General features: G+C 56.8%; 1 protein-coding gene across 1 annotated transcript; it reads left to right on the forward strand.

Annotated features, from left to right (window-relative positions):
* The first annotated feature begins 589 nt into the window (after positions 1 to 589).
* CSF2RB (colony stimulating factor 2 receptor subunit beta) lies at positions 590 to 24656 on the forward strand. Its single transcript, XM_027070843.2, has 14 exons — positions 590 to 802; positions 7231 to 7474; positions 8649 to 8772; positions 11275 to 11468; positions 14664 to 14815; positions 14898 to 15066; positions 15658 to 15793; positions 15968 to 16125; positions 17197 to 17336; positions 18328 to 18490; positions 19575 to 19665; positions 19872 to 19929; positions 20814 to 20917; positions 21516 to 24656. The coding sequence occupies exons 2-14, from the start codon at positions 7399 to 7401 to the stop codon at positions 22618 to 22620; spliced, it is 2670 nt and encodes an 889-aa protein (XP_026926644.1). The 5' UTR covers positions 590 to 802; positions 7231 to 7398; the 3' UTR covers positions 22621 to 24656.

Consider the following 24656-nt stretch of genomic DNA (forward strand, 5'->3'; position numbering starts at 1 on the left):
CTCAGGGTTGTTCATCCGTTTAGCCCACCTATAGTCGCCAAGACCCTCCTCTGTGCCCGGGGGCACCTGCCGGGCGACGGGGAGAGAAATGCGGGCCACACGCAGGATTCTGGGAGGGGGGCAGGGAAAGACCGCCCTGCGCACTGAGGACTGCGGGACAGGATGGGGAGGTGCAAAACAGGTCACCAGGGGAATCAAAACAATACGGGCTAACCCTTGGGGGTTGTCTGCAGCATATCATTTGGTTCTCTCCACAGCCCTTGAGTGTCTGTAGATGCTCACGGGGGAGTAACGGGGTTGCTGGGGGGGCGGTCCCGAGACCCGGCAAAGTCACACGCCAGTAACTCGCATAAAGTTACACTCTGAGCAGGAGTACAGGTGGGAGCCGGCCCAGCTCCGTCTGGCTCTGGGCTGTCCCCTGCTCTGGTTATTGTAGCCACCGCCCCCCCCCCCCCCCCCGCCTCCCCCAGGGGCGGCACAGAAGGCGGCAGGAAGCCACTGGTCGCCGAGATGACCGAGGATGCGCGGGTGTGTCCAGGGGGGGCGCTGCTGGCACAGGGAACAGCATTGACAAAGTCAGCGAGGCCCAGAGGAAAAAAAAAATCGGTATCTCGGTGTCCACAGTTCTAAGAAGCTGGGCAATGTTGTGAGGAGTCACTTGTGCAGACACAGGCCTGGCCGGTGTCGCTTCCTCTTTCTGCTTCTGTTTCCTAACGACGACGTCAGCATAAATAGGAAGCGTGACAGGCTCCCTGTCGCCTGGACACTCCAGCAGAAGGCTTTGCTGTCCCACCACGAAGAGGTACGGCCTGGCTTTCAGGGGCGGGCTGGGGAGCGGTGGGGGAGGCCCAGGCTGTGGACAGAGAACGGGGAGAGGCGGGGGGGTGTGGGGTGGGCGGGCGCGCTCGGGGACTCGGGGTGGGGGGGGTCAGGGCTTGGTCTCTTGGGAAGACTGGCCAGGCTCCTCGGGCAGCCGGGGGCTGAGCAGACAGCCAGCGGTGCCTGCTTCCTTGAGTGTTGTGTGAACAGGGCGAGGGCCTCCCGTTCGGGATCCAGCCGTCCTGGAGGGAGGACTCCCAGGGAGGCGGCGGTCACACACCTACCTGCGTGGCGTCCCTCTTGGCTTTGCCGCTAAAGTGTCGCCGAGGTGTTAGTGGCAGTGAACCGGTTTCTGCCTCCTTGTCTCTGGAGTGGGAAGAACACATCAATCGTCCCTGACATCCTGGTTTCATATATGTATTTTTTAATGTTTATTTATTTTTGAGAGAGAGCGAGTGAGCAGGGGAGGGGCAGAGAGAGAGGGAGACCCAGAATCCGAAGCAGGCTCCAGGCTCCGGGCTGTCGGCCCAGAGCCCGACGCAGGGCTCGAACCCGCCAACCGGGAGATCGTGACCTGAGCCGAAGCAGGACGCTTAGCCAATGGAGCCACCCAGGCGCCCCTCTGCCGTCCTGGTTTAGAAAAGGAGAGCTGGAGAGTGAGGGTGTGTGTGCGTTTCCATGGGTGTCCGTGGGGATGCAGGGGTGCAGAGAGACTGGGAGGCGAGGGGGGAACCTGGAACTTTGTCATGCTCCGGCCCAGAGCTTGGTGTGGCTTTGGAAGCTCCCTTTGGAAGACGAGAAAGGGCTCGGTCTCTCTCGAAGAATGTGGTTTTACTCTCAACACCCCACCCTGAGCCTCCGTTGCTCAGTTGGGTTCAGGCACAGGTGTGGGTGTTCCGCACCCAAGTCTGTGAGCTGGTGGGGGATGGGGGGGGTTGCGTCTAAGGGGGTATCTACCTCAGGATGTGTGCAGGTGCGTGCACTTGCCCTGTGGATGGGAGCGCGAGGGCTTCCAAGGTCCCCACCGGGGTGGCAGCCTGTGCGGCCCCACCAGACGGGTCCCAGCGACAAGTCGCAAGTGTACAGTTTTGAGTCTTAGGGATCCTGCTACAATTTTGTGTCACCGGGTCCTGATTTTCTCTACCTCTTGCCTTTCATGCTTCCTAATAGTTTTATAACGAGTGAAACCTTTCCTGTTAGCTCTCGGCCCCTCCTTTTTTTTCATTCGCCAGTTTCACTCATGTCGTGTGATACGCACCAAACACTACAGAATAGTCCCTCAGTTGTTTAATGAGCGTGTTTCGTACTAAGCGAATCCGTGGCTATCTGCTTTATCAGCCGTTAGAATGATCCGGAATTGTGTAGCGTAAGAGACAAAGCACCAGCTATCCCTATCTCCCGGCCTCACATCCTACTCTATACCATATGTGTCCTTCCAAAACATTTTCTAAGCGCGATGCAAGTATATAGCTTTCCTTTGTACATAAACAGGAGGATAAGCAGACATATTGCTCGGGGCGCCCGCGTGGCTCAGTCGGTGAAGCGTCCCACTTTGGCTCAGGTCGTGATCTCGCGGTGTGTGAGTTCGAGCCCCGCGTCGGGCTCCGTGCTGACAGCTCGGAGCCTGGAGCCTGCTTCGGATTCTGGGTCTCCCTCTCTCTCTGCCTCTCCCCTCTCGTGCTCTGTCTCTCTCAAAAATAAACATTTAAAAATTAAATATATATATATATACATGTATACATATATATACACATATTGTTCTATGACTTATATTTTCACCTAATATTACATTTGGGACATTCCACAATAACACATACCGATTTAAGTCGTTTATTAGCCCTACAAAATAAGGCAGCATGTATTAGTAGGGGCCACACCACAAGTTACCCAATCCCATACTGATAGACATTTCGTTGTTTTTTGTTGGGGTTTTTCTTCCCCCCATTTTTCCACACCTGTGGAGGTGTTTCTATGGCCCAGATGCCTAGAAGAATTACTGAGTAGGAGATTGTGCATCCAAACATGTAATAAATATTGTCAGATCATCCTCAAAGCAGCTGAATTAACATACACCCCCACAGTGGTGTATAAAAGGCTCATTTCTCTTTAGGAAAATGATCAGTCTTTAGACTGTATCCGGGGCACCTGGGTGGCTCAGTCGGTTGAGCACCAACTTCAGCTCAGGTCACGATCTCATGGGGTTGTGAGTTGGAGCCCCGCATCAGGCTCTGTGCTGATGGCTCAGAGCCTGGGGCCTGCTTTGGATTCTGTGTCTCCCTCTCTCTCTGCCCCACCCTCCTGCTCATGGTCTGTCTCTCTCTGTCTCAAAAATAAATTAAAAAAAAAAAACATTACAAAAATTTAGAAACTGTGTGCAATGGATGGAGGAAAATTGTCTGATTCTTGCTTGGAGTTTTCCTTTCCCTGATTATGGGTGAAGTTACTCCTCTTCCATATGTTCATTGGCCACCTGAGCTCCTTTTATGATATGTATAGGAATGCTTTGTCCATATCCCGGGTTTTTTGTCTTTTACATATTCACTGTAGGAGTAGCTCATTTATTAAGTACACTAACAATTTATTTGCATAACGTTTAAATTATGTTTCCAGATCATTACTTGTCCTTTTTCTTTACCGTGTGGAAGATACTTTCATACAAAAGCATGTTAATTGCCTTCCAAGTTCAGTTTGGGTTTGGTGTCTTGTTAACCCCTAAGGTTAAACAAGTACTTGTAATGCTTTTTACCATTTTAGTTTTGACTTTTAGAACTTTAATCCACCCAGAATTTGGAGGGGTAGGCAATATGTAAAATAATTATCTAGCTTTAAAAAATTATCAGCTAATTGTCTCAACATCACAATTATGAGCATGTGGCCCATCCTTTCCTCTGTGATTAGAAATGCCGCGATTTCTTCCCAAATTCCTATTTGGTTGTTTTCCTTATTGTTTTCTAGTCCATCTGTCTGCGATTATACTCCTCGTCATTTTTCTGGGTAATAGAACCCGTCTCTCACGTTTGGCTTGTTATAATCTAGAACCGGTTTGTCAAGCCTGTTAAAACCCCTTTTGGAGTTTTGACTGAGATTGCGTTGAATTTAGAGATTATTTGGGGGAGATGGCAGTAGTGGGTGGCCTTCCCCTGCTTGTGCCCTTGACGGGGACGACACGCACATTCTCCTTCGACGCTGACGTCACTACTGACTGGTAGTAGATGCCCAGAAACACCAGCATTCCCTTCAACGCCTCATTTGTCGAGGTTCACCTGTCAGTGTGTTTAATTGGGAATGGCTTTTGTATTACTGAATATTGAGAAGCATCTGTCAAGATAAGCTGATCCTTTTTTCCCCCTTTAATCTGTTGGTCTGTTTCTTCTAATCATGAAGAGATTGCTTCATGGCTTTTTGTCTGTTTCTGGAATAATCCCCAGGTGGCCATGATACAGTCTTCTTCTAGAAGTCTTTGTCAGATTGCCCTATGACATTCTTTTTGTCTGGAATGAATTTATGGTTTGCTTTGTTTGTTTGTTTGTTTTTTCATTTCCAGTTTTTATTCCTACCAGTAAATTTCTTCATGAGTTTGGGAATTTTGGTGTGCATGTTTGTTTCGAGTAAAAAGGTGTTTGGTTTTTCTCTTCTCTTTTTTCCCCTCTTCCTCCTTCTCCCTTCCCTCTCCCTGTCCGCCTTTTACTCCTGTGCTTACCCCTCACTCTTAGCGGCTTTTAACCCTTACCTTTTTAACACATGTACATAACGTGTATTTTCCATCAACATTTGGGCGTAATTAACACACTTCTGTGCCTCCAAAACAAGACACGAACCCTAACAAGCTTTCAGTGCTCCTCTGCTTTCCCCCCCTCACCTCACAGCCAGCTCCCACCTTCCAACCACCTGCATCGTTATCACATAACTAACTCACTTTCACTTTATAAGTAACAATTCTTCTCTACTTAGCGTAAGTCTTATTTGGTTTCTTTTCTCACCACTGATTCCAGTATTATATGCTATCTTTCTTGAACTCTTTTTTTCCCCCTGAAATATATCCCAGAGCCAATTGTGTTTCTTAGAAAAGATCTGAAAATGTTCTTTGTCTTTACTACATTTCCAAATGTTGCGTTTTTCTGTCCATGAGCATCAAAGGAAGCTGGACTTTTAATGATTCTAGGTTTAAACGTATTTTCCCTCAGTGTTTTCAAGACATCGCTATCTACTTAGAGTTCAAGGTCACTTGTAAGAAAATCTGGCCAACCTGACCCTTGTTCCTCTGAAAATAATGTTTGTTTCCTACTGGAACCTTTTGGGAGTATTCTTTTATTCTTGGATGACCGAGAGTTTACCAGCACGTGACTGAGTATGGCACTGTTAAAAATTAAGTTTGTCCTTCCCTTTAGCGGACTGTTGTCTCCTTTAAGCCCTGTGAAGTTTTCTTCTATTTCCATTTGTATCTTTTTGGTTGCATGGAAAAATCTTCAAACAACCGTGGCTTAACAATATGGAGGTTTATCTTTGTTCTCACATAAAAGATGTCCAGAGGCAGGCGCTCCCAGGCAGGTGTGGTTGCTCCCGAGTGACAAGAAGGATCCAGGCTTCCCTCTTTCTGTTGTATGTGGTTCCATCCTCAAGGTAACCTTACGGTCCAAAATGGCTTCCAGAGCTCCAGCCATCACTTCCAAGTTGTAGGCTGGAAGAAGGAAGAAATGGGCCCCTCCTCCCCTGGCCAACTCCCTTTAAGAAGCCTTTTTTTGGAAGGCACACCCGATGCTTCCGCTCACATCTCCTTGGACAACTTAGTGACATGACCACACCTAGCAACAGAAGAGTGTAGGAAATAAAATCTTTTATTCTGTGTAGCACCAAGCCCAGCTGAAGCCTGAGCTTCTGTGACCAAGGGAACAGGGGGCAGTGCACACACCGTCTGCCACGTGGTTTGCAACTTTAATACGATTTAACATCTTACATTGAAATTTTTAATGAACCCCATTTTGGGTGTGGTATGGGACAGAGATTTAGGTGGACACGTTTTACAGTGTTATTCATTGTCTCTTAGCCCTTGTTTTTTTATTATTATTATTATCTATCCCTTCACGTTGATTCACGACTCCTCCTTCCTCACGTAGGACATTCTTGGGCAGGATAGAATTGCCTGGTCAGGACGTCCATTGACGTATTGTGTATGTGTGCAACACGCTTACTCATCAGATCTTTACAATAAATTTTGCTACTGGGGAGAGCCTCCTTTTTGCTAAAAAATCTCAGGAACTGTCCTCAGAGCGATTTTTTTTTTCCTGAGGTCCTACAAAAAGCCATGTTGGTAAATTTTGTTTGGAATTGTGTTAAACCTATAACTTATCTTAGGAGGAATTGCTCTCTTAGCACACGTAGTATTCCTAAGTGTGGTAAGACCCAAATAAAAGCTCTGGAAGTTTAGGCTAGTCCCAGGTAGGCAAACACATAGACTCAAGCCCTTACCGCAGGGCATGGCCTCCAGCTACAGAAGCTGAAGGGGATGAATACGTCCCCCCCGCCCCCCCACCAGCTCCAAGCAAGCCTGTTCGTCTTTCTGGAGCCTTTATCCGACTAACCTGTCTATGAACATCACCGCATTGGGTTCTTCTCACGTGAGATACGTGTATTTGTGCCCACATTACCAACGCAGAGAACAAGGTTCAGGGAGCACTGGTGGGTCAGCACAGGCCGCTGGCGGGGGAGAAGCAGAGCCTGGGCTGAAGGTCAGGTCTGCTGAGCCCAGAGCCGTGCTTTTCCCAGTAAGAAAGTTGCTGCTTCGTGTGTGTGCACATGTGCCTCTTGAGTGAAATTTCAGACAATCTTAGGGGGAGAAAAGGAACCACTGTCCCCTGTTCTCCTCTCCTGGGTACTTCCCAGGGCCAGACAGAATGAAAAGAGGAAATCCCCGGCCTTCTGCAGAGAAAAGGGAACAGGCATTCCGAGGGTGGTGTGGGAGGGTTGACAGTAAACGGAGCGTGTGTGCGCGCAGTGTAAGTGAGCGTGTGCTGTGATCATGCCCAGGGGAGGGGAGGGTGTGGCCCCCACACCCCTAAAAGCGGATCGGGTCAGAGGCCGGCAGGGAGCTCAGAACAAGTCAGATACCAGGCCTCCCTGTGAGGTTTTTCCATCGCCAGGGGACTGCATAGGAGCTTCTGATGCACGACCGAGGGGTGGGGGTGGGGGTGGGAAAAATCTCACTTCTTCAGAAGCCACTAAATGCATCTCCCTCAAAGTCACGCCCCAGGCACTGAGGCTAAGGGGAAAGGACTGTCCTGGGTGCCAGGCTGAGGTGGCAGGGGGCGCCAGAGGCCGTGCGTCACTCCCGGCTTCACCCTGCAACGTGGGTCAAGTCCAGGGAGTGCAGGACGGAAGGGGGTCACTCACTCTCAGCTGATGTCCCTTCTGCAGGCGGAGTGCCTTCGCAGGCGAGAGGGCTCACAGGAGCCGGGGACATGGGTCTGGCCTGGCCTCCAGCTGAGCAAGCATACACGACTCCGGGTCACTGAGGACCCCAGCCCCTGCCCAGACCCGGGCCCACCTGAGCCGGCCACCCGTTCGTCCAGAGCTGACCCAGAGATGGTGCTGACCCGGGGGCTCCTCCCTGTTGCCTTGCTGGCTCTGTTCTGGGGGCCCGGCGTGGCGGGGGCCCAAGGTGAGCTCCGTTGCTGCCTCCCCTTCCCTGCGACCCTCCTCACAGCTGGCCCTTGAGCAAGGCCACGCCCACATGTGCCCAGAAAGCCCCAGACCCCTCCCGCCCTCCCTCATTCTCCCCCTCCCTGTCCTCTCTGGCGCCCCGCGCCCCCTCCTGGATTCTCCCTCTTCTCCAGCCTCCTGAACGGCCATCTCTGCTCGTGTGGCTTCTCTGCCCACCTTCTCAGTGTGGCATCCCAGGCATCTCCCCTCCGGGCTGGTCATTCCAGCCTTAATTCTGACCCCCCAGATATTCTGTGCCTCGGGTGGCTTTGACCGGTCCCCTCCTCTGTGCCTTTCTTCCCGGGGCCCCTCAGACTGACGGTCTCTCCCTGCTTCGGCCCCAGCACCCTCCTCCTGCTCGGAAGGCCCTGCTGGGATGTTCCTTTGGCTCTTAAGGTGCACGAACTCCCCCTCCCCACGGGCTCCCAGAGAGCATGGCTTCTCTGATAACCCCGAGAACCACATTCTCTCTTCCCACCGTCAGACCCTGCAGCTGACCAAGAGACCAGGACAGGGAGGTCCCAGAGGGCTCTGCCATGCTGCCACTCTTCCCAGGCTGTCCCAAAAGGGGTCCAGGGGCCGGGCCCATGCCCGATGCAAGCGTCCCTCCTGGGGTGGGAGAGAGACCCTGCGCCAGGAGCAAGGGCACAGCAGGGGCTCAGGAAATGTGCTGTGACCCTATGAGAATACTGCGTTTCTAAATTTGTTTTTTACATTTATTTCTGAGAGACAGAGCGTGAGCAGGGGAGGGGCCGAGAGAGAGGGAGACCCAGAATCCGAAGCAGGCTCCAGGCTCCGGGCTGTCGGCCCAGAGTCCGACGCGGGGCTTGGACCCACAGACCGCGAGATCATGACCTGAGCCGAAGTCGGACGCTCACCCGACTGAGCCACCCAGGCGCCCCTAGAATATTGTGTTTCTACCCAGGCAGCGGGGCCCACGGCTAGGGCCCTCACACCCCCAGAACCCCCGTCCTCCCCGCGCTGCCCAGGGTCCCTAGGGAGCTCTGTCTAGCAGCCAGGGGCCCCTACGGGACTCCGGAAAACCCCTCCCTAGCTCTTGGCACTCCAGAGGGGATGGGGGGGGTGACAAGGGACATCCAGATGTGACCCCCTTTCTGCCTCTCCCCGGGCAGAGACCATCCCACTGCAGACCCTACAGTGTTATAATGACTACCACAGCCACATCACCTGCAGGTGGGCAGACACTCAGGATGCCCAGAAGTTCATCAACCTGACTCTCTTCCGGAGGCTGAATGAGTAAGTGCCACCAGGGCTCAGGGGTCAGAGGGGCCACAGGGAGGCTGCTGAGTGGGACTGTGCCCCGGGGGGGGCTGGCCAGAGGGCAGGGACAGGGAGGCCCCTGCCCAGGAGCTCCTGCCCCATTAGGCGGCCAGCCAGGTCCGGGTGCTGATGGCCGGCGTCGGGGTTTGGAGGGGGGGAAGAGGCTCCTACGTGAACATCGCTGTGGACGACAGAGGTGGTGATACTCGTCCTCCATCACGGTTTAACAGAGTCGCCCTGCAAAGGTCAGTTTTAGATTATCTTCACTGCGAGGTGGGCAGGGCAGGTGTGTGACGCCCAGTTCACAGGTGAGCCGACCCGAGGCCGCGGTGGCACGGTCCACGGGGCAGCTGTGGGGCCGAACGGGAGCCGGGGCCTGCGGCCTCCGGAGTGTGGGTTTTCTCCGTTGCCCTCGCATGGTCTCCGGGGGGACGTGCCGTTTGGGAAGATTCCACACAGCGTTCTGGGGTCTGGTGATGGTCTGACCCACCATTCTGGGGATGATTAAATGGCTGGCGTCACAGGTGCAGAGGGCCCCCCCCCCCCCGCCCCGGAGGCCGGCCCCTCACACCCCCAGTGCCGGCCTCCAGCACTCTGTCCCGCTCTCCTGGGAGCCCCCTTCTTCCCGTCTCCTCTGCCCTCCTCGCCCGCCTTCACCTCCCGCCCTCAACTGTGGCCCGATTCCTCCTGTGCTGAGACACAGCGCGGCCACCACCAGACGCCAGCAAGGCCTGAGGCCCTGGGGTGCCTCCTGACCCCCACCTCCTCCGGTGGAGCCCACCCTCTGCTTCCCCTTGGAGGCCACCCTCCCCCAAAGAGTTGGCTAGACCCACAGTGTCCAAGGTCTTTCCGGTTATTCTGAACCTGGAATGACTGGCCCCACCGGGCCACCCAGACCGCTCGGGCCCGAGGCTACCAAGCCCTCCCTGCTGTTAAACCCAATGCTCGGTCTCAGCCTCCTCCCTCCTTGACCGTGGGCGGCACCTGACACACACCGGCCCCACGGACCGTGGTGAAAGCACCTGCCTCTCCTGGCCGCCACAAACCCCCTCTCCTGTGTCTCCCCAGCTCGCCTTCTCTGTCTCCCTGTTCGCTCCCTTCTTTCGTCTCTAACTTGAAGGGTGAGATGCCCTGGGGTTCCTCCTTGGATCTCCGCTCTTTCATACCTGACCCAGTGGCAGAGACCCAGCCCCAGGCTGCACGCTGGTGACTCTCACGTGCTCTCCAGCCCTGCGCCTCCCCCCACCCCCCCCAGCTCCAGGCCTGCAGGTGAACTTGCCCCCCACCCACGTGGCCTGTAGACGAAGGTGTCTTCCACCCCCAGCGATTTAAACCAAATTCTGCTCACCCCACCCCCCACCTCCCGCTTCACTGAATGGGAGCTCCCAGAGGCTCCTGCTGACCAGCTGGGAGATTCGTTGTTGTCTTCCCTCCTTTAGCACCTTCCCTTCCCCATCGGCGCCTCTAATCTGTCAGCAAATGCTGCAGACTCGATCTTCGAACAGGACGCGAATCTGGCCGAGGCTAACACCACCACCCTGGTGTGAACTACTTGGCCCGTCACTTGGCTATTTCAGGAGCCTCCTATCTGGTCTCTCAGCTTCCGAGACTACCGCCTCCATCCACCCCTATCTATCCACAGCCCAGGGGCCTGAGGAGGCCTTTGGGTCACGACATGCCACCCCTCTGCTCATAACTTAATTATCTCCACGCTCAGTGACATCCAAATTCCTCGGTTTCCTTTTAAGCGCCATGTCACCTTGCTCTACTGGTCTCCCTCACCTCCCACCCTCACAGATGCCACTCCATGCATTCTGGGTGACCGCCGAATCCTACAACACTCCAGGGGCGCCTGGGTGGCTCGGTCGGTTAAGCGTGCGACTTCGGCTCAGGTCACGATCTCACGGTTTGTGGGTTCGAGCCCCGCATGGGGCTCTGTGCTGACAGCTCAGAACCTGGAGCCTGCTTCCGATTCTGTGTCTCCTCTTCTCTCTGCCCCTCCCCCACTTGTGCTGTCTCCGTCTCTCAAAAATAAATAAAAATGTAAAAAAAATTTTTTTTTTAATCATACAACGCTCCAAGCCCGTGCCTGCCCCAGGGCCTTTGCACCAGCTGTTCCCTTTACCTGAACTCGCCTTTCAGGTAAAGCCCATTTGCATGGCTCCCTCCCTGACTTCCTTCAAGTCTCTGCCCAAAAGTCGCCTTTGCCACGAGGCCTTCCCTGTCTCCCCTGTTTCAGATTGCACCCCCCCACCCCACCCCTTCTGGCTTCCGTATCTCCCTGCTGTATCTGTCCGTGTAAAGTTTGCTCCATCCGACACGTGATGTATTTTATCCAGTTCTTCCGTGCGTGTCCCCCTCCACCAGGATGGCAGCACCCTGGCCCCGGACAGAGCCTCGCACATGGTGACCGCTCAGGACCTTTGTTGAACACGTGATGCTTCTTCACTCTGGGCTCACCATGTTCTCTGCTGGCAGGAACCCTCCAGTGCCAGTGTCCTGTGATCTCAGTAATGACACGGGCTTGTCGTTGGACCACCCCTGTGCCGGCTGCGTGCCCAGAAGATGTGTCATTCCCTACAAGATTTTTGTCCTCGCCGACAAAGACTACTTCTCATTCCGACCAGACAGGCCTCTGGGCGCCCAGCTCACCGTGACTCTGGACCAGAATGGTAAGTTCTGGGGTTCCCGGATGGCGGTGGTCCCGGGAGGACAGTGGACCCCGGGGGTGGCGAGACGGCAGAAGGGCCAGAAAGCCAGAGTCTTCAAGGGGGGGGGGGGTGGCTCTGGTCTCTTGAGAGAGGAGGGTGCGGCCTCCCGACAACCGAGGCATTGGAGCAGGTCCAAGGGGCGGAGCCCCCGGCCGGTGGCACCTCCCTGGGCCCTGACTGCTGCAGCACCCGCCAAGATACTGCCTTCCAGCAGTGAAGGCTGCCCTTCTAGGAGAACCAGCCTCCCTATTCAGGTAGAAACTTCCTAGCTTGAGAACACCCATCACCGATATAGCCTCATCCAACGTCTGCAACAACCCATTTTATAGATGAGGCAGTTAAAGCCCAGAGAGGCCACATGACTTTTCCAAAGCGCCAGCCCTGAGCAGTCAAGCCAGTGATGGATCAGCTCTGCCCAGGGCTTCCTGCCCTGGAGATGGAGGTCATCACCTCCCTGCCCTCCCTGAGTGGCTTCCAGCGAGTGCGGCCCGCGTGTCCACAGCGGCCCCAAAAAGCCAATGGTCCTGGGTGGGTGTCGATGACCTAGCTAGGCTTCGTTCGACTGTGTGTTACTCAGAAATATAACCAACACTTCAGCCTCATTAATTCAATTTTTATCTGTGCTCACAATGAACCTACACGAGAGATGTTCGAGGGGATCACCTTTTAAAGTTGAAATTGATGCGGTAAGAACCCTACGGATGGCTGGCTTTTAGGAAACACTGCCCAATATTACGTAACCATTACGACGACGGGTGGTGTCACGCACCCCTGTTTTCTTTTTCACCCCATGTCACTGATGTTGAAACCGAGGCTCGGAGAACAGGAACTTGCCCAAGGCCTCTCAGATACACGTGTGTGACTTTAGCATCCGGGGTCCCGAACGCTGGGCAGGCACTGTAGGTGCAAGCGTCACACGGAGAGGGGACTCCTGCCTTCGCTTCCTGCCTGTTCTCATGACGGCAGCACAAAGCCGTTGCCCGGAGGAGGGGATTGGTTAGGCCATGGCCGATTCACCTGCAACAGTGTCTCTAAACGCGTTTGATGGATGAGAAAGGGCCCCATCCCCATGGGGCTCAGAGCATGCAGGTTGAGAGGCCAGGAAACACCGGAGGTTGAACCAGAAGTGGGTGCCGTGTGCCACATGCTGAGGGGCAGTGGGCAAGGAGCCTGGGGGCCGGGGGTTCAGGACAGGCTTCCCCGGGGCGGGGGGGAAAGAGCTTGCAGGGAGAGCTGAAGGGTGGGTAAGAGGACAGAGCAGGAAGAACATTCCTAGAGGAAACAGTGTGTGCCAAGGCTGGGAGACTGGGGAGGGCAAGGCGGGTTGGGGCAACCGCGAGAAACTGTAGCCCAGAAGCATCACCATCAAAAGGGCCAGACAGTGTGAGGAAGACGGAGAGGGGCAGGTGCAGACAGGGGCCTGACCTGAGGACGCTGCTGGGCCCTGCAAAAGGGCTTAGGGGCCAACGTCTAGGTGATGGAGAGCCATCGAAGGCGCATGACTTGATCAGATGTGAGGATGCCCGAGGTGGGTGACGCACAGGGTAGACGGCAGGGGGCAGGAGGGGGCAGGAGGCTGGGGCCCGGAATGCAACCTGAGGTGCTCGTCCCATGGAGAAATGACGAGCATGCTACTGGAACGCGGCCAGGGCATGGGAGCGGGGGGCAGGGGGGGCATACAAATCATACTTAGGACACACGTGCCCTTCACTCGTTCATCTGCTCCCTCACTGAGCACCCACATCCACCAGCACAGCAGTGAACAAGCCGGTCAGTGTCCCTGCCCCTGTGAAGCATATGGCCTGGTCACAGGGAAGGTGATATGCTGGACATGGGGACAACTTAGAAACGGGGAGGGGAGTGTGACGTTTGTCTCCTAGAGCCTGTGTTCAGCAGGGAGCTCAGCTCCAGCCCCAAGCCATTTTGGCAATGGATCAGGGAAGCTTCTGGTGCTGAGGAGGGACAGGTGTGTGCGTTGGAGCTGCTCTGAGGCTCCCACGAGTGGTGATCTGGGGTATTTTCCTTCCTCTGTCTGTTTCTCCATCTGTGAAATGAGCTAGTGGACTACGATCTCTCAGGTTGGAGGAACAGGTTTGCGCTCAGACTCCCAGTCGTTTCAGTTGGGAGCAGCTTCTAGAGCTCTGTGCTGAAAGGGATTCCCACTCCCCGGGGGGCTCAGGGGCTAGGAGTGCAGTGATTGATTAGTGATGTCTGCTGTGGCTGCGGAGAGATCTGCCACTCGGGGCTTAAGATTTTCTAGAGGCTCCAGCTCGGACATGCTCTCACATGCCACGTCCCGGTCGGACTCATTGGATTCTGTTTCACGGTCATCCCTCAGCATTCAGACACAGAAGCTTCAGGAAGGCGGGAGCCGTGCCATTCGTTAATGACTATGCTCGCCCAACAGACACACGTTTGCTGTTGGTTGACGGAATGCCTTCTTGAAAAGTCTGTGAAGGTTGCCTACATGTATTTATTCGTGGATTCATTCATCCTTCATTCACTTTGTCCCCCAAATTCACTGAACCACTAATCGCAGGCCATGGGGGTAGGGAAGGGTGTGGAGGGCCGAACCCGGCCACCCATAAGCTCCTGACTACTTGGAAAGGCAGAAAAGGAGACACATAAATGCCCCAGGGCTCTAAGGCCCATACAACGGGCTGTGGTGAGACAGGAAGAGGGGCAAGGGATTCTGCCCAAGGGGACGGGGGCATCCAAGAAAGTTCTAGAAAAGGAGACATTTATGCTGGGCTCTGAGAGGAGCAGGATCCTGGGCAGGTGGAAAGAGGAAGAGGATGGACAGCATCGCGGGGAGTAACGTGAGCCACAGCGCCCTCTGCTGGGAAGGGGCCGAACAGGCCGCGAGGTGGGCAGAAGGGACCGGAGGCTCCATTCGGAGGAACTTCACTGGCAGCACCTTTCACGGAGCTTGTGTGATATACGCCCAGAAATCTGCGCGGCTTTCATTCATGTTCACAGTGAACCCCCACAGTTTGGCAGGTGAAGGGCCTGATGCCCACAGAGGAAAGGGGTCTTGTCCAAGGCTGCTCAGCGGGTAGGACGGCACTCAGCCTGGGGCCCCAGTCCGCCCACACAAAACGTGCCGCCCTATAGTTATCCAGCCCCTTCTGAGCCCTTGACCGCCCCTTCCTCCAGTGCAGGCCCCTGCACCCAAGGACCTCCAGATCACCGCTGTCGGGGACCGTTTCCTGCTGACCTGGAGGGTGGCCCCTCCGGGTTCCCAGAGCCACTGGCTGTCAAACCTGGAGTACGAGGTGGTCTACAAGCAGCTTCAGGACTCCTGGGAGGTAGGGGCCATGGCCGGCTCTGCCCCAGCCGAGGGACCTGGCCCAGCTGGCACCTGTTCAATTAACCCCTCCCTCCCTGCAGGATGCCCCTACCCTCTACTGCAACTCCTCCCAGGCTGTCCTGGGGCCAGAGCACCTCCTTCCCAGCAGCACCTATGTGGCCCGAGTGCGCGCCCGCCTGGCCCCCAGCTCAGAGCTCTCGGGGCGGCCCAGCCAGTGGAGCCTGGAGGTTCTCTGGCACTCCCAGACAGGTAACAAAGCCAAACTTGGGGCAATGCCCTTCTGAGGGGAGGGCGGCTCATTCAGCTTCCGGACAGAAAGAGTCCAGGGGTCCGTTTTGCAGGATTCCACAGATCTTCTGTAGCCTGTGTTCAGGATCGATACCCAGGGCGGACCCCATCCCTACTGTGGCTCTCCAGACACAGTGGCTGCGTCCCACCCACGGCTGGGCCCCAGCCTCTTCTGCGCACTTCCTGCGCCCATGTTACAGGGATAAGCATCACGGGCTGTGGCCGTGGCATTCTGAGCAGCTGTGTTTCCGTGAACGCTATGCTGGGTGTGGACAAGTCAACATCATCGTGTTGCGTCTCCCCCCCCCACCACCACCACCAACACTGAAACCAGACGCTCTCCCCAGGGTGCACAAGGGGGTAAGAGGGTTCGCAGAATTCACTCTCTGACCTGCGGACACACCTCGGGCAGGTTCAGGCTAATGCTAAGCCCTAGTTTTTCTGGTCCCAAAGCCCCACGATCTCTCTGAGATGAGGTTCATGGTAGGTCCCACTGAGAGCGAAGGAAGGAATGGAGGAGGGGAGGATAAAAGGAAGTATCTCCCTTCCCAGGGGACAAGGCCCAGCCCCAGAACCTCCAGTGCTTGTTCGATGGGGCCGCCGTGCTCAGCTGCTCCTGGGAAGTGTGGTCCGAGGTGGCCAGCTCAGTCTCCTTCACCCTCTTCTACAAGCCCACCGCCAGTGCAAGGTGAGCGTCCTCTCCTCCCCCCTCACCCGCCCTTCCCTCCCCTCGTCACCACCTGTGTCCTTCAGACCTCCCCCTGACCCTGAGATTTCCCAGTGGAAGCCATGGCTCATCCCGAGGTTGCCTCCCTCCCATGGCCTCTGCCTCCCTCGCCCTCACCTGCACCGTGATCCTCAGGGAGGAGGAGTGCTCCCCGGTGCTGAAGGAACATCTCCCCGGCCTCTTGGTCCAGCACCGATGCCAGATTCCCGTGCCTGACCCCAGGAACCACAGCCAGTACGCCATCTCTGTTCGGGTGAAGGAGGAGGAGAAGTTTATAAAGAGCTCAGACCACAGTGAGTTCGCCCCCAGCCTTGCACGCAGGCCCCCTTGCCACAGTCCTGTCTCGTCGCGTAACCCACGCAAACTCAGGACTCCCTGTGGCCCAGTCTTCACGTTGGTCACTGTCCTCCAAACGCGGCCCAGCGAGCCAAGTGAACAAAAGTCATTCTAACCTTGACGTTCTCAAGAAGCAAGGACACCGCAATGACAAGGGCAAATAACACGAAGGAAGGTTCCACTGATACTTCCCAGGAGCACATCTCTAAAGCCTGTTTTCTCCGATTTCTTGAGCTCTGCGTTCCTGTCCAACCCCGCAGCTCCTCTGAAGCCCCTTCTGCCAACTGTACTCCCCTAGGCCTCCCCCCCACCCCAGACTCTCCCTTTCGTCCCCTGATTGGGTTTTTCGCTCTCTGATTTCCAAAGTCCTCCGCGCACTGATATTTTCAGGCTTCGAAATAGTAGAGCTGTGAGTTACTTCTTCAATCGGGGGCTAGAACATGCGCAAATAAATGGTAGCTCCTTGCGGGTCAATATCCACGACTCCTCTTATGCAACAAGAATCCCATGCAAAGGAACCTCCTGCGTTGCTTCCTGAGGACCCAGGCTCTTCCATCCAGACTTCAGTGTGGGGGGGGAGGCCACAGCCAATCTGTCTTGCTCACCCGGGTTGGAATCCACCACTCACTCCGGGGACACCGGGTTGTCCTCTTTTCCTCCACCACTCGTTAGCTGCCTGGCCTTGGCAAGTTACCTAATCGTTCCGGGGCTCAGTTTCCCCGTCTGTGAAGTGTGACGAGTTAATAGTACCTACCACGTTGGGTTGCTGTTAGAATCGAGTGAGAGATTCGCGCAGACTGAGCATGTATGACGATACCTGCGACATAGTTAATTCTCTAGACTAGGACGAATAAATAGTGTTTCTATTTTTACGTAAATGCTGGGCGTAGCCCGTGCTTTGGCTCACCTCCCTACAAAACGGGCCTATCTCAGCATCTCCCAAGAGGAGGGCCACTCGGATCAAGGTGGATAGTGTGGCAAAGTGAGGTGCAAGGAACAGCGTTCCCTAAAGGTTTCCCTCCCTCCAGTCCAGATGGCTCCCCCGACCCTCAATGTGACCAAGAGCAGAGACGGCTACGCCCTGTCCTGGACAACAGAGGAGATGCTTTACAAACACATAGGTCACACCTTCCAGATCCAGTACAAGAAAGACGCAGACTCATGGAAGGTGAGGGCCTGTGCCCGGGAAGGGGCTTGGATTGGGGTAGGGGGGATGGGAGAAAATACACAGGGGGGCACCGACCTGCCAGGGGCCTGGCTCCCAGCAGGTGACCGGTGAGAGGAAGCCGCTGAGACTTCGCGGTCGCGGCCCTGTGTGGTCAGTTGGTCCTTGTCCTATCCCGTGGCGGAGGTGCTAAAGTTCACAGGGGTGATGTGACATGGCCCAGATTGACGATGGGACCCTGACGTGCCAAGGGGATGTAGACGTCGGGACTCAGAGGGCTGAGAGGCAGCTGGGTGAAGGGTTTTCAAAACTCAGGAGGGGATTCTTCTTCAGAGAAATCTCTGGAACGCAGATGTGCAGCTGCTGAGAGCAGAGCTGCTCTGATAAAGCAGGCAGGGCCCCGGCCCAGGGTTCGTTCTCTGGCCCCCACCCCCAGACGGCCCCCGGGCTGTGTGTGCAGCACCCGGGTTCCCCGCAGCCCCAGTCGGCAACCTCAGAGCCCGCCCCAGACCTTCAGGTCTGGAAGCGGGGAAATGGAAGCCAGGAAGGGCACGGTCAGCGGTGGAGCTGGGAGTGGGGCCCCGACTCGCAAACCCCGTCTCGGGGTCCAGCGATGCTGCCCTGCATTCCTGGGCAGGCCATAACCGGGGTCCAGGCCGTCCCCGAGGAGCTCGGGGGTGGGCGGGGCGGTTTAGAGTGAGGGTGGCACACGCTGTGTCCTCAGGATTTCTGGACCTCGGTGTTGTCCTATGTCGCAGGGGTGCGGCCCCCCGTCCCGTCCAGAGTGCTCTGCCTCTGTGCGCCCTGGGGCAGGGCCCTCCATGGGGGGCAGGGAGGACTCAGATCTGGGGATGCAGCTGCGGCCAGGGCCTGACAGGACAGAAAAGCTGGGGCGCTGAGGTGGGAGGGGCTTGCGGCTGTGCCTCCCCGCCCCCCCCACACCAGGCAAGTAGCCTCAGCCTCAGCAGACCTGCTCACTCGCCTGTGCCCACAGGAGAGCAAGACGGAGACCCTCCAGAACTCCCACGTCATGTCACTGCCACCGCTGGAGCCCTTCACCAGGTACCAGGCGAGAGTGAGGGTCAGGCCCACCCCCAGCGGCTACAACGGGGTCTGGAGCCAGTGGAGTGAGGAGACCTTCTGGGACACGGAGTGGGGTAGGTGTCCCAGCCCCCCACTTCCGGGTACAACCCAGCTGGGCAGAGGACAAGCGAGATGTGAACACAGGGGTGTGACCCCACTCCACCCGAGTGTCCTTTCCTCCACGTGTCACTAGTCACTGCAAAGCGACGCCTATGTGGCAGGTGAGGTCCTGAGAGCAGAGAAGAAGGGTCCTCCCTCAGACTGGCGCTTAGCCCTCTATTGATATGGCCCACGGTTTGTTCCATTAGCCTTGGTGACAGCCATCACCTAGTGACCACTCAGCATGCGTTTCCGGTTACCATGGTAGCAAACATCAGGAGCGATGGGCTGGGGCCTGGGATTGGAAGGGTTCGGTCTGATTTCTTAATCTCCCCCATTGCTGCTTCCAGTGTCTCTCACCGTTGGCCATAGTGGCCACCAGGAGACAAGTACCAGACTAGGTCCAGGAGGTGGTGGCAGAGAGAGGACCGAGGAGGTATTAGCAACAGGGACCCCAGCCCCAGCCAGCCTTGCAGGGGGGGGAGTCGCAGGGAGAGGGCCACAATCAAGCGGAAAGGAGGACTGGACACCAGGCCTAAGGGAAGAGACCAAGAAAGTCCTGGAGGGGCCCAGCCTGTGAAGGGCTCAAGGCTGCCAGGCAGGCAGGAAGTTGGGGCTCCTGATGGGCCTTTGTACCTGCTGATTCCTACACTAGCACGGCCTTCCCCATCTCCGCCTCTCCAAGCCTCCCTGTGCCTCGATGCTCAAGCTTATATGCTGCCTCCTACAGGAAGTCCCCTGTGATTGCCATGGGCTGGAGTCACGGCCCCGCCCCCCACCCCCATAACTCCTTCTGCTACTGGAAAGAATCTAACCCTCTGTGTCCTTCCCAGCACTTGAACATGGGGGTGGGGGAGGTCAGACCAATGCCCTCTTCTTCGCCTATGTCTGGCCTCCCCCCGCCACCACCCTGCACGCCAAGGCAGTGAGTTTCTGGAGCGCCATGCCTGCACAGAGCAGGATCTGGGGGCACTGACCTGGCCTCCGCTCCTCCCCACCTCCTAAGCCTCCAGCTCTGTCCCTCCCCAGATGCTAATATTCCTTTTTCCTTCCCGGAAGTCCTGCCCACGTGGGTCCTGGCTCTCATCCTGGTGTTCACCACGCTGGCCTTGCTCCCTGTCCTGCGCTTCTGTGGCATCTATGGGTACAGGTAAGGGGACTCTATGATGGGTGGGAGGGGTACTCAGGAGCCCAGGGGGTGCCAGGGACCCCACAACTGGCTCCCTCTAGTCCCCGCTCCGCACCCGCTCCCTGGGAAGCCTTGGCCACCTCCCACCTTCTCCCTGGGCCTCAGTTTCCTCTCTGCACGTGAGCATGGGGCCTCTGGCAGCGGTCACCTCCCTGGTGTCTCTCTAGGCTGAACCGGAAGTGGGAGGAGAAAATCCCAAACCCCAGCAAGAGCCACCTGTTCCAGGTAGGAGCCGACCGCGAAGGCGGCCAGGGTGGTAGGGGCGCCTCACTCCTGCAGCCACGTCCCCGTCCCTATGTCTTCCCCGCCTTCCTGTGGCTTTGAGTGTGATGCCGAGGTGGCCCGGGAAGGTGCCAGGAAGCTCTAAGAGGCAGGCCAGCCCCGGCAGGTTCAGCTCTGCAATCCTCTGGGCACCTGCAGGCTCCCAGGGCTGGCCCAGGGTGCAGGGCTCCCTCGGAGCCGGAGCCGGAGGCGGGAGTCGGGGTGGCCTCGGGGAGGGGCTCAGTTCCGCAGGGGCAGGTGGGCTCACAAGAGGCAGAATGGCTTCCCTGAGGATGGGACAGCAGAGCTGAGCTTTGAAGGAGCCAGGGTGGGGCCAGGTGGGAAAGGCCACCGCAGACAGAAGGCCTGTGGAGGATGGGCACGGGACCCCCCTCATAAAAGGAGCCGAGGGGGGCAGGCAGCGAGGCTGGGGGCACATCCCAGATGCTGAGATGGACGCAAGGCAGGCGGTGGCACGTGGGTCACAGGAGCCCTTTGGTCCAGCAGGGCCAGCTTGCCCGGTGGCGGGGGGGTCCTCATGGCTACTGTGGGGGAAAGTAGGGTGTGAGTGTGGAGGCAGTGACACCCGAGATTAGTGAACTCGCAAGAAGAGGGTCCCCATCCTCAGACGCTCAAGGGCCCATGGGAAGTCCCAGCCCCTCTCTGGGCTTCTCCTTCCTGGTGTCAGGGGGCCCGGCTGGTCCTGACCTTGCTGAGACTCCTTGCGTGTCTGCGGGGCTCGCTTTATCCCCTGTCATGCCCTGGCTTCCTCGCCCCACCCCCACCCCCCACCTTCAGCTTCTCGGGCTCCCACACAGCCACGGCACAAGTGTCCTTTCTCTTTCCAGAACGGGAGTGCCGGACTCGGGCTCCCAGGCAGCATGGCAGTACTCACCATCAGGAGCCCCTTACACAAGGGGCCGAGAGGCAGCTACTTCCCTGAAATGGAGGGGTGAGTGTCTGGGCACGGGGTCCCTAGGAGGTGGGAGGGTGGCCCCATCGTGCACACTGGAGGCTCAGAGGAGGTGGCCTCTGGCCTGTGGCTCAGTATAGAGAGATCTGTGGGGGTCGGTGGCTCTAAAGCAAAAGACATACCCGTCAGACATCCGGAAGACTTTCCTGGTTCCCAGGTTAGGGAGGGCCATACCTTGGACTTGGCCAGACGCGGAAGACCGGAGCAATGACCTCTCCCTGCCCTACTGGCCAGGCAGACCCCACACTGGGGTGCTGATGGCACGGTGGGGGATGAAGGGACGAGGGCCTGACCGAGCCCTGGTCCCCGAAGCTGGGTGGATATCAAGGAACCTGGGGTGAGGGGACCACACCTGGCAGGGGAAGAGCTTGAACAAGAACATGGAGGCTGGCGGGCGAGACCCACGAGGGCCACCCGATGTCCTCTCCGGGCCCGCTCCCTCACCTTGCCCTGCTCTGTGCTCTCCCTGAGCTCCGGGTGGGGCCAGACCTCCCCCCGACCCCGGCCCCTAGCCCCAGCATGAGCTGAAGTGGCTGCCCAGGGGACCCCAACGTCCCTGTGCCCGTTCTCCCCGCAGGGTGTTTCCCGTAGACTGCAGGCACAGCGAAGTGTCACCTCTCACCACAGAGGACCCAAAAGATGTGCACAGATCACCATGTGAGCCTGACACAGCTTCAGCCACTTCGGACCCGTGCACGGAGCGGCCCCCCAGCCCCCATCCAGGCCCGTCGGCCCCCGCGGGCAGGCCCGAGAGCCGGGTCTCCGGCTTCGACTTCAACGGCCCCTACCTGGGCCTACCCCGCAGCCACTCCCTGCCTGACGTGACGGGCCCCCCGGAGCCCCCACAGAGGGGTGTGAGCCAGAAGCCACAGCCTCCGGGGTCCCTGGAGTACCTGTGTCTGCCCGCGGGAGGACAGGTGCAGCTGGTTCCACTGGCCCAGGTGATGGCACAGGGCCGGGCCAAGGATTTGGAGAGGAACCCCGGCCCGGAGGCCGAAGGGAACCCCTCACCGGAGTCAGGGGCAGGCCTTGCCTCTCCTGTATACAGGCTGATGGTGGGCGGTCAGGGCCCAAAGGACAGGGCCCTCACGGCTCTGCCCACTGGCTCTGGGGACCTTGAGGACGGCGTCACGGCCTCTGGCTACGTCACCACCGCAGACCTGGCACTTCCCTGGCCCCCGGGGCTGCCATCTGCCTCCAAGGTCCACCCCCTGGACCTGCCCTCAGACCGGAACGACGGCCTCAGTCTTGGACCGGCCCGTAGGCTCTGTAGCGTCCCAGCCCCCACGAAGCCAGAAATCGAGGGCTATGTGGACATCCCTCTGACCCCAGGCCAGCCCCCCAAGTCCCCTCTGGGCAGCCCTGCCCCTCCTGCAGCCAGCAGCCCCATCCTGAGCCCAGGGGAGGCGGCCCCCAGCCCCCCACACCCCGAGGGGCTCCTGGTCCTGCAGCAAGTGGGCGACTACTGCTTCCTGCCTGGCCTGGGACCTGGCCCTCTCTCACCCTCTTCCCCAGGACCCTGTCCTGAGATCGGGGACCACGACCACATGTTCCAGGCCAAGAAGGCCCTGCGCCCCGCCATTCCCCAGGTGCCAGCCGTCAGGCATTTCAAAGCCCTAAAACAGCAGGACTACTTGTCGCTGCCCCCCTGGGATGTCAGCAGGCCGGGGGAGGTGTGCTGAGCCACCCCAGATCCCCGGGGGGGGGGGGTCCACCTGCCCTCCCGCCACCTCCCGGCCCCTCCCACAGTCCCTTCCGCAAAGCCCAGGAGAAGCTTCCGTGTTGGAACAGATGACCCGGAAGTTAGTCGACCTCCTACCTTCTCACTTGACCTTCGGCCAAGGAATTCTGCCCCCACCGCCTCCCGATCTGTCTCTCAGACACACACACACACACACACACACACACACACACACATTTTTCTGTCCTGTTAACTGAATCTTAAGCTCCAGACTGTTAGCGCTCTCTCTATACTCATTCCGTTTGCCCACTTTTTTTTTTTTTCCCAGATTTCCTTGCTTTTGCCACTGTCTTCTTTCTTTTTCCACTGACTTATCATTCGAGTGAGCTTGAGGTCCGAGCTAAGCCCATCCTGAGAGGGCACGTCTCGGTCAGAGCCTGTTCTGACGTTGACATGTCCGGTTGTGTTAAGGACTTGTGTCTGCAGCCTGGCCCTGGTAGGCGCGAATGCGTGCGTTTCCCCCATGGGGAGGGAAGAGACCCCCCACCCCGTGAGGGTCCTGGGGGAGGGGTGAGATGGGGAAGAGCAGTGTAGGACCGGCCTGCTCATGGCTGGCACTGCGGCCCCAGGCACTGTGGCAAAATACCAGCCCTGATGGCTGTCACACCAAGCCATGGGGCAAGAGAAGAGTTGTTCTGAGCCCGTGGGAGCCCCTGCTGGGCCCACCGCTATGACTGGGGAGGTCGGGATGCAGGCCCCTGCCTCAAGTAGAGGCCACCCGCCCAAGTGAGGAATGTCCCAGCTGCCTGCTGGCCACAGCAGTCTCCCTTCTACACCCGGGCTGGTGGGGCCTGCAGAAATTCAGAAGCAGAGGGGAGTCCTGAACCCACATACACTCTAGAAATGTTGGGAAAAACTGTTCAGCAAAGGAAAAAAAGGAAAATGATCAAAGCCTTGTACACTTTGGGGCTTATAGTCAACGTGGCCCTCCTGCCCTCCCTCCAGAAAGCCCTTACGGTCCCTACCCCCGCTGGCCATGGACGAGGGGCTTTTGATCTATGTCTGGGCCTCCATGGAGGATTATGGCTTCTTAAAAATCTGTGCCTTTCTGATATGCAAAAACAAAAAAAGGCATTAAATCATTTAAATTTGCATTATTTGATAGCTATCAGGTTGCACGTTTTCGTATTTCTTGGGCACTCCTATTTTGTTTTACGGGGCTAGCCCACTTAGGACTTTGCTCTGTTGGGTGTTCATCCTTTTCTGATTAAGTTTTTAAAACTGTTTACATGCGATCTTTCATGGACGGTGCACATTTTTTTCCCCCTAGTTTGTAGTGTGTCTTTTCGTTTCGTATGGGAGGCCCGTAGACGCACACGATGTCGACTTTTCCGCCTTTTGGGTTAGAGTCGCCGGCTCCACTTTTGACGTCAAATTTACAAAAGCCTTCGCCACTTCGAAATCACGTTTGTCCTAATTTATATTTTCACCAGTACTTTCTGAGTTTCAAGCTTTTCGCATCAAATCGTAATGACTTTGGAGTGGATGCGTGCGAAGGGCAGAACTGCCTGTATGTTTTTGCACCAAACGAGTGGCCTGGGTGTTTTTCCATCGTTTGCCGAAACACCCGTTCTTCGCCCATCCGACCGAAATGCTACTTTTATGATCTAGAAAGTGCCTGAGATACTTGGAATGTTCTAGCTTCATAATGTTTTTTAAACAAGCGGCCAACCCGATGTCCTTGTAACCTTTATTCCCAAATCCCTGTTCATCACAAAGGTGTTTGTGGTCAGGGGGAAAGGAATTCTAAACAGCGTATATAATTCACCAATGGTGAAATTAACAACAAGACTTCAGGATATTCTAACGCGGAATCCTGTGTTACAGATGAACACGGCAGTCAGGCCTGCGTGGGTTAGAAAGAAGTCCAAGATGTGAATTTCGAGATGTGCAGATACTGTTAGCTGAAAAAAAAAATTGCAATAAAATGTGTTCGCTGTAAACCAAAACCCTTCGCTCGTGCGTATGTGTTAGAAT

This window comes from Acinonyx jubatus, chromosome B4 (assembly GCF_027475565.1).
Source record: "Acinonyx jubatus isolate Ajub_Pintada_27869175 chromosome B4, VMU_Ajub_asm_v1.0, whole genome shotgun sequence".
NCBI classification, from domain to species: domain Eukaryota; kingdom Metazoa; phylum Chordata; class Mammalia; order Carnivora; family Felidae; genus Acinonyx; species Acinonyx jubatus.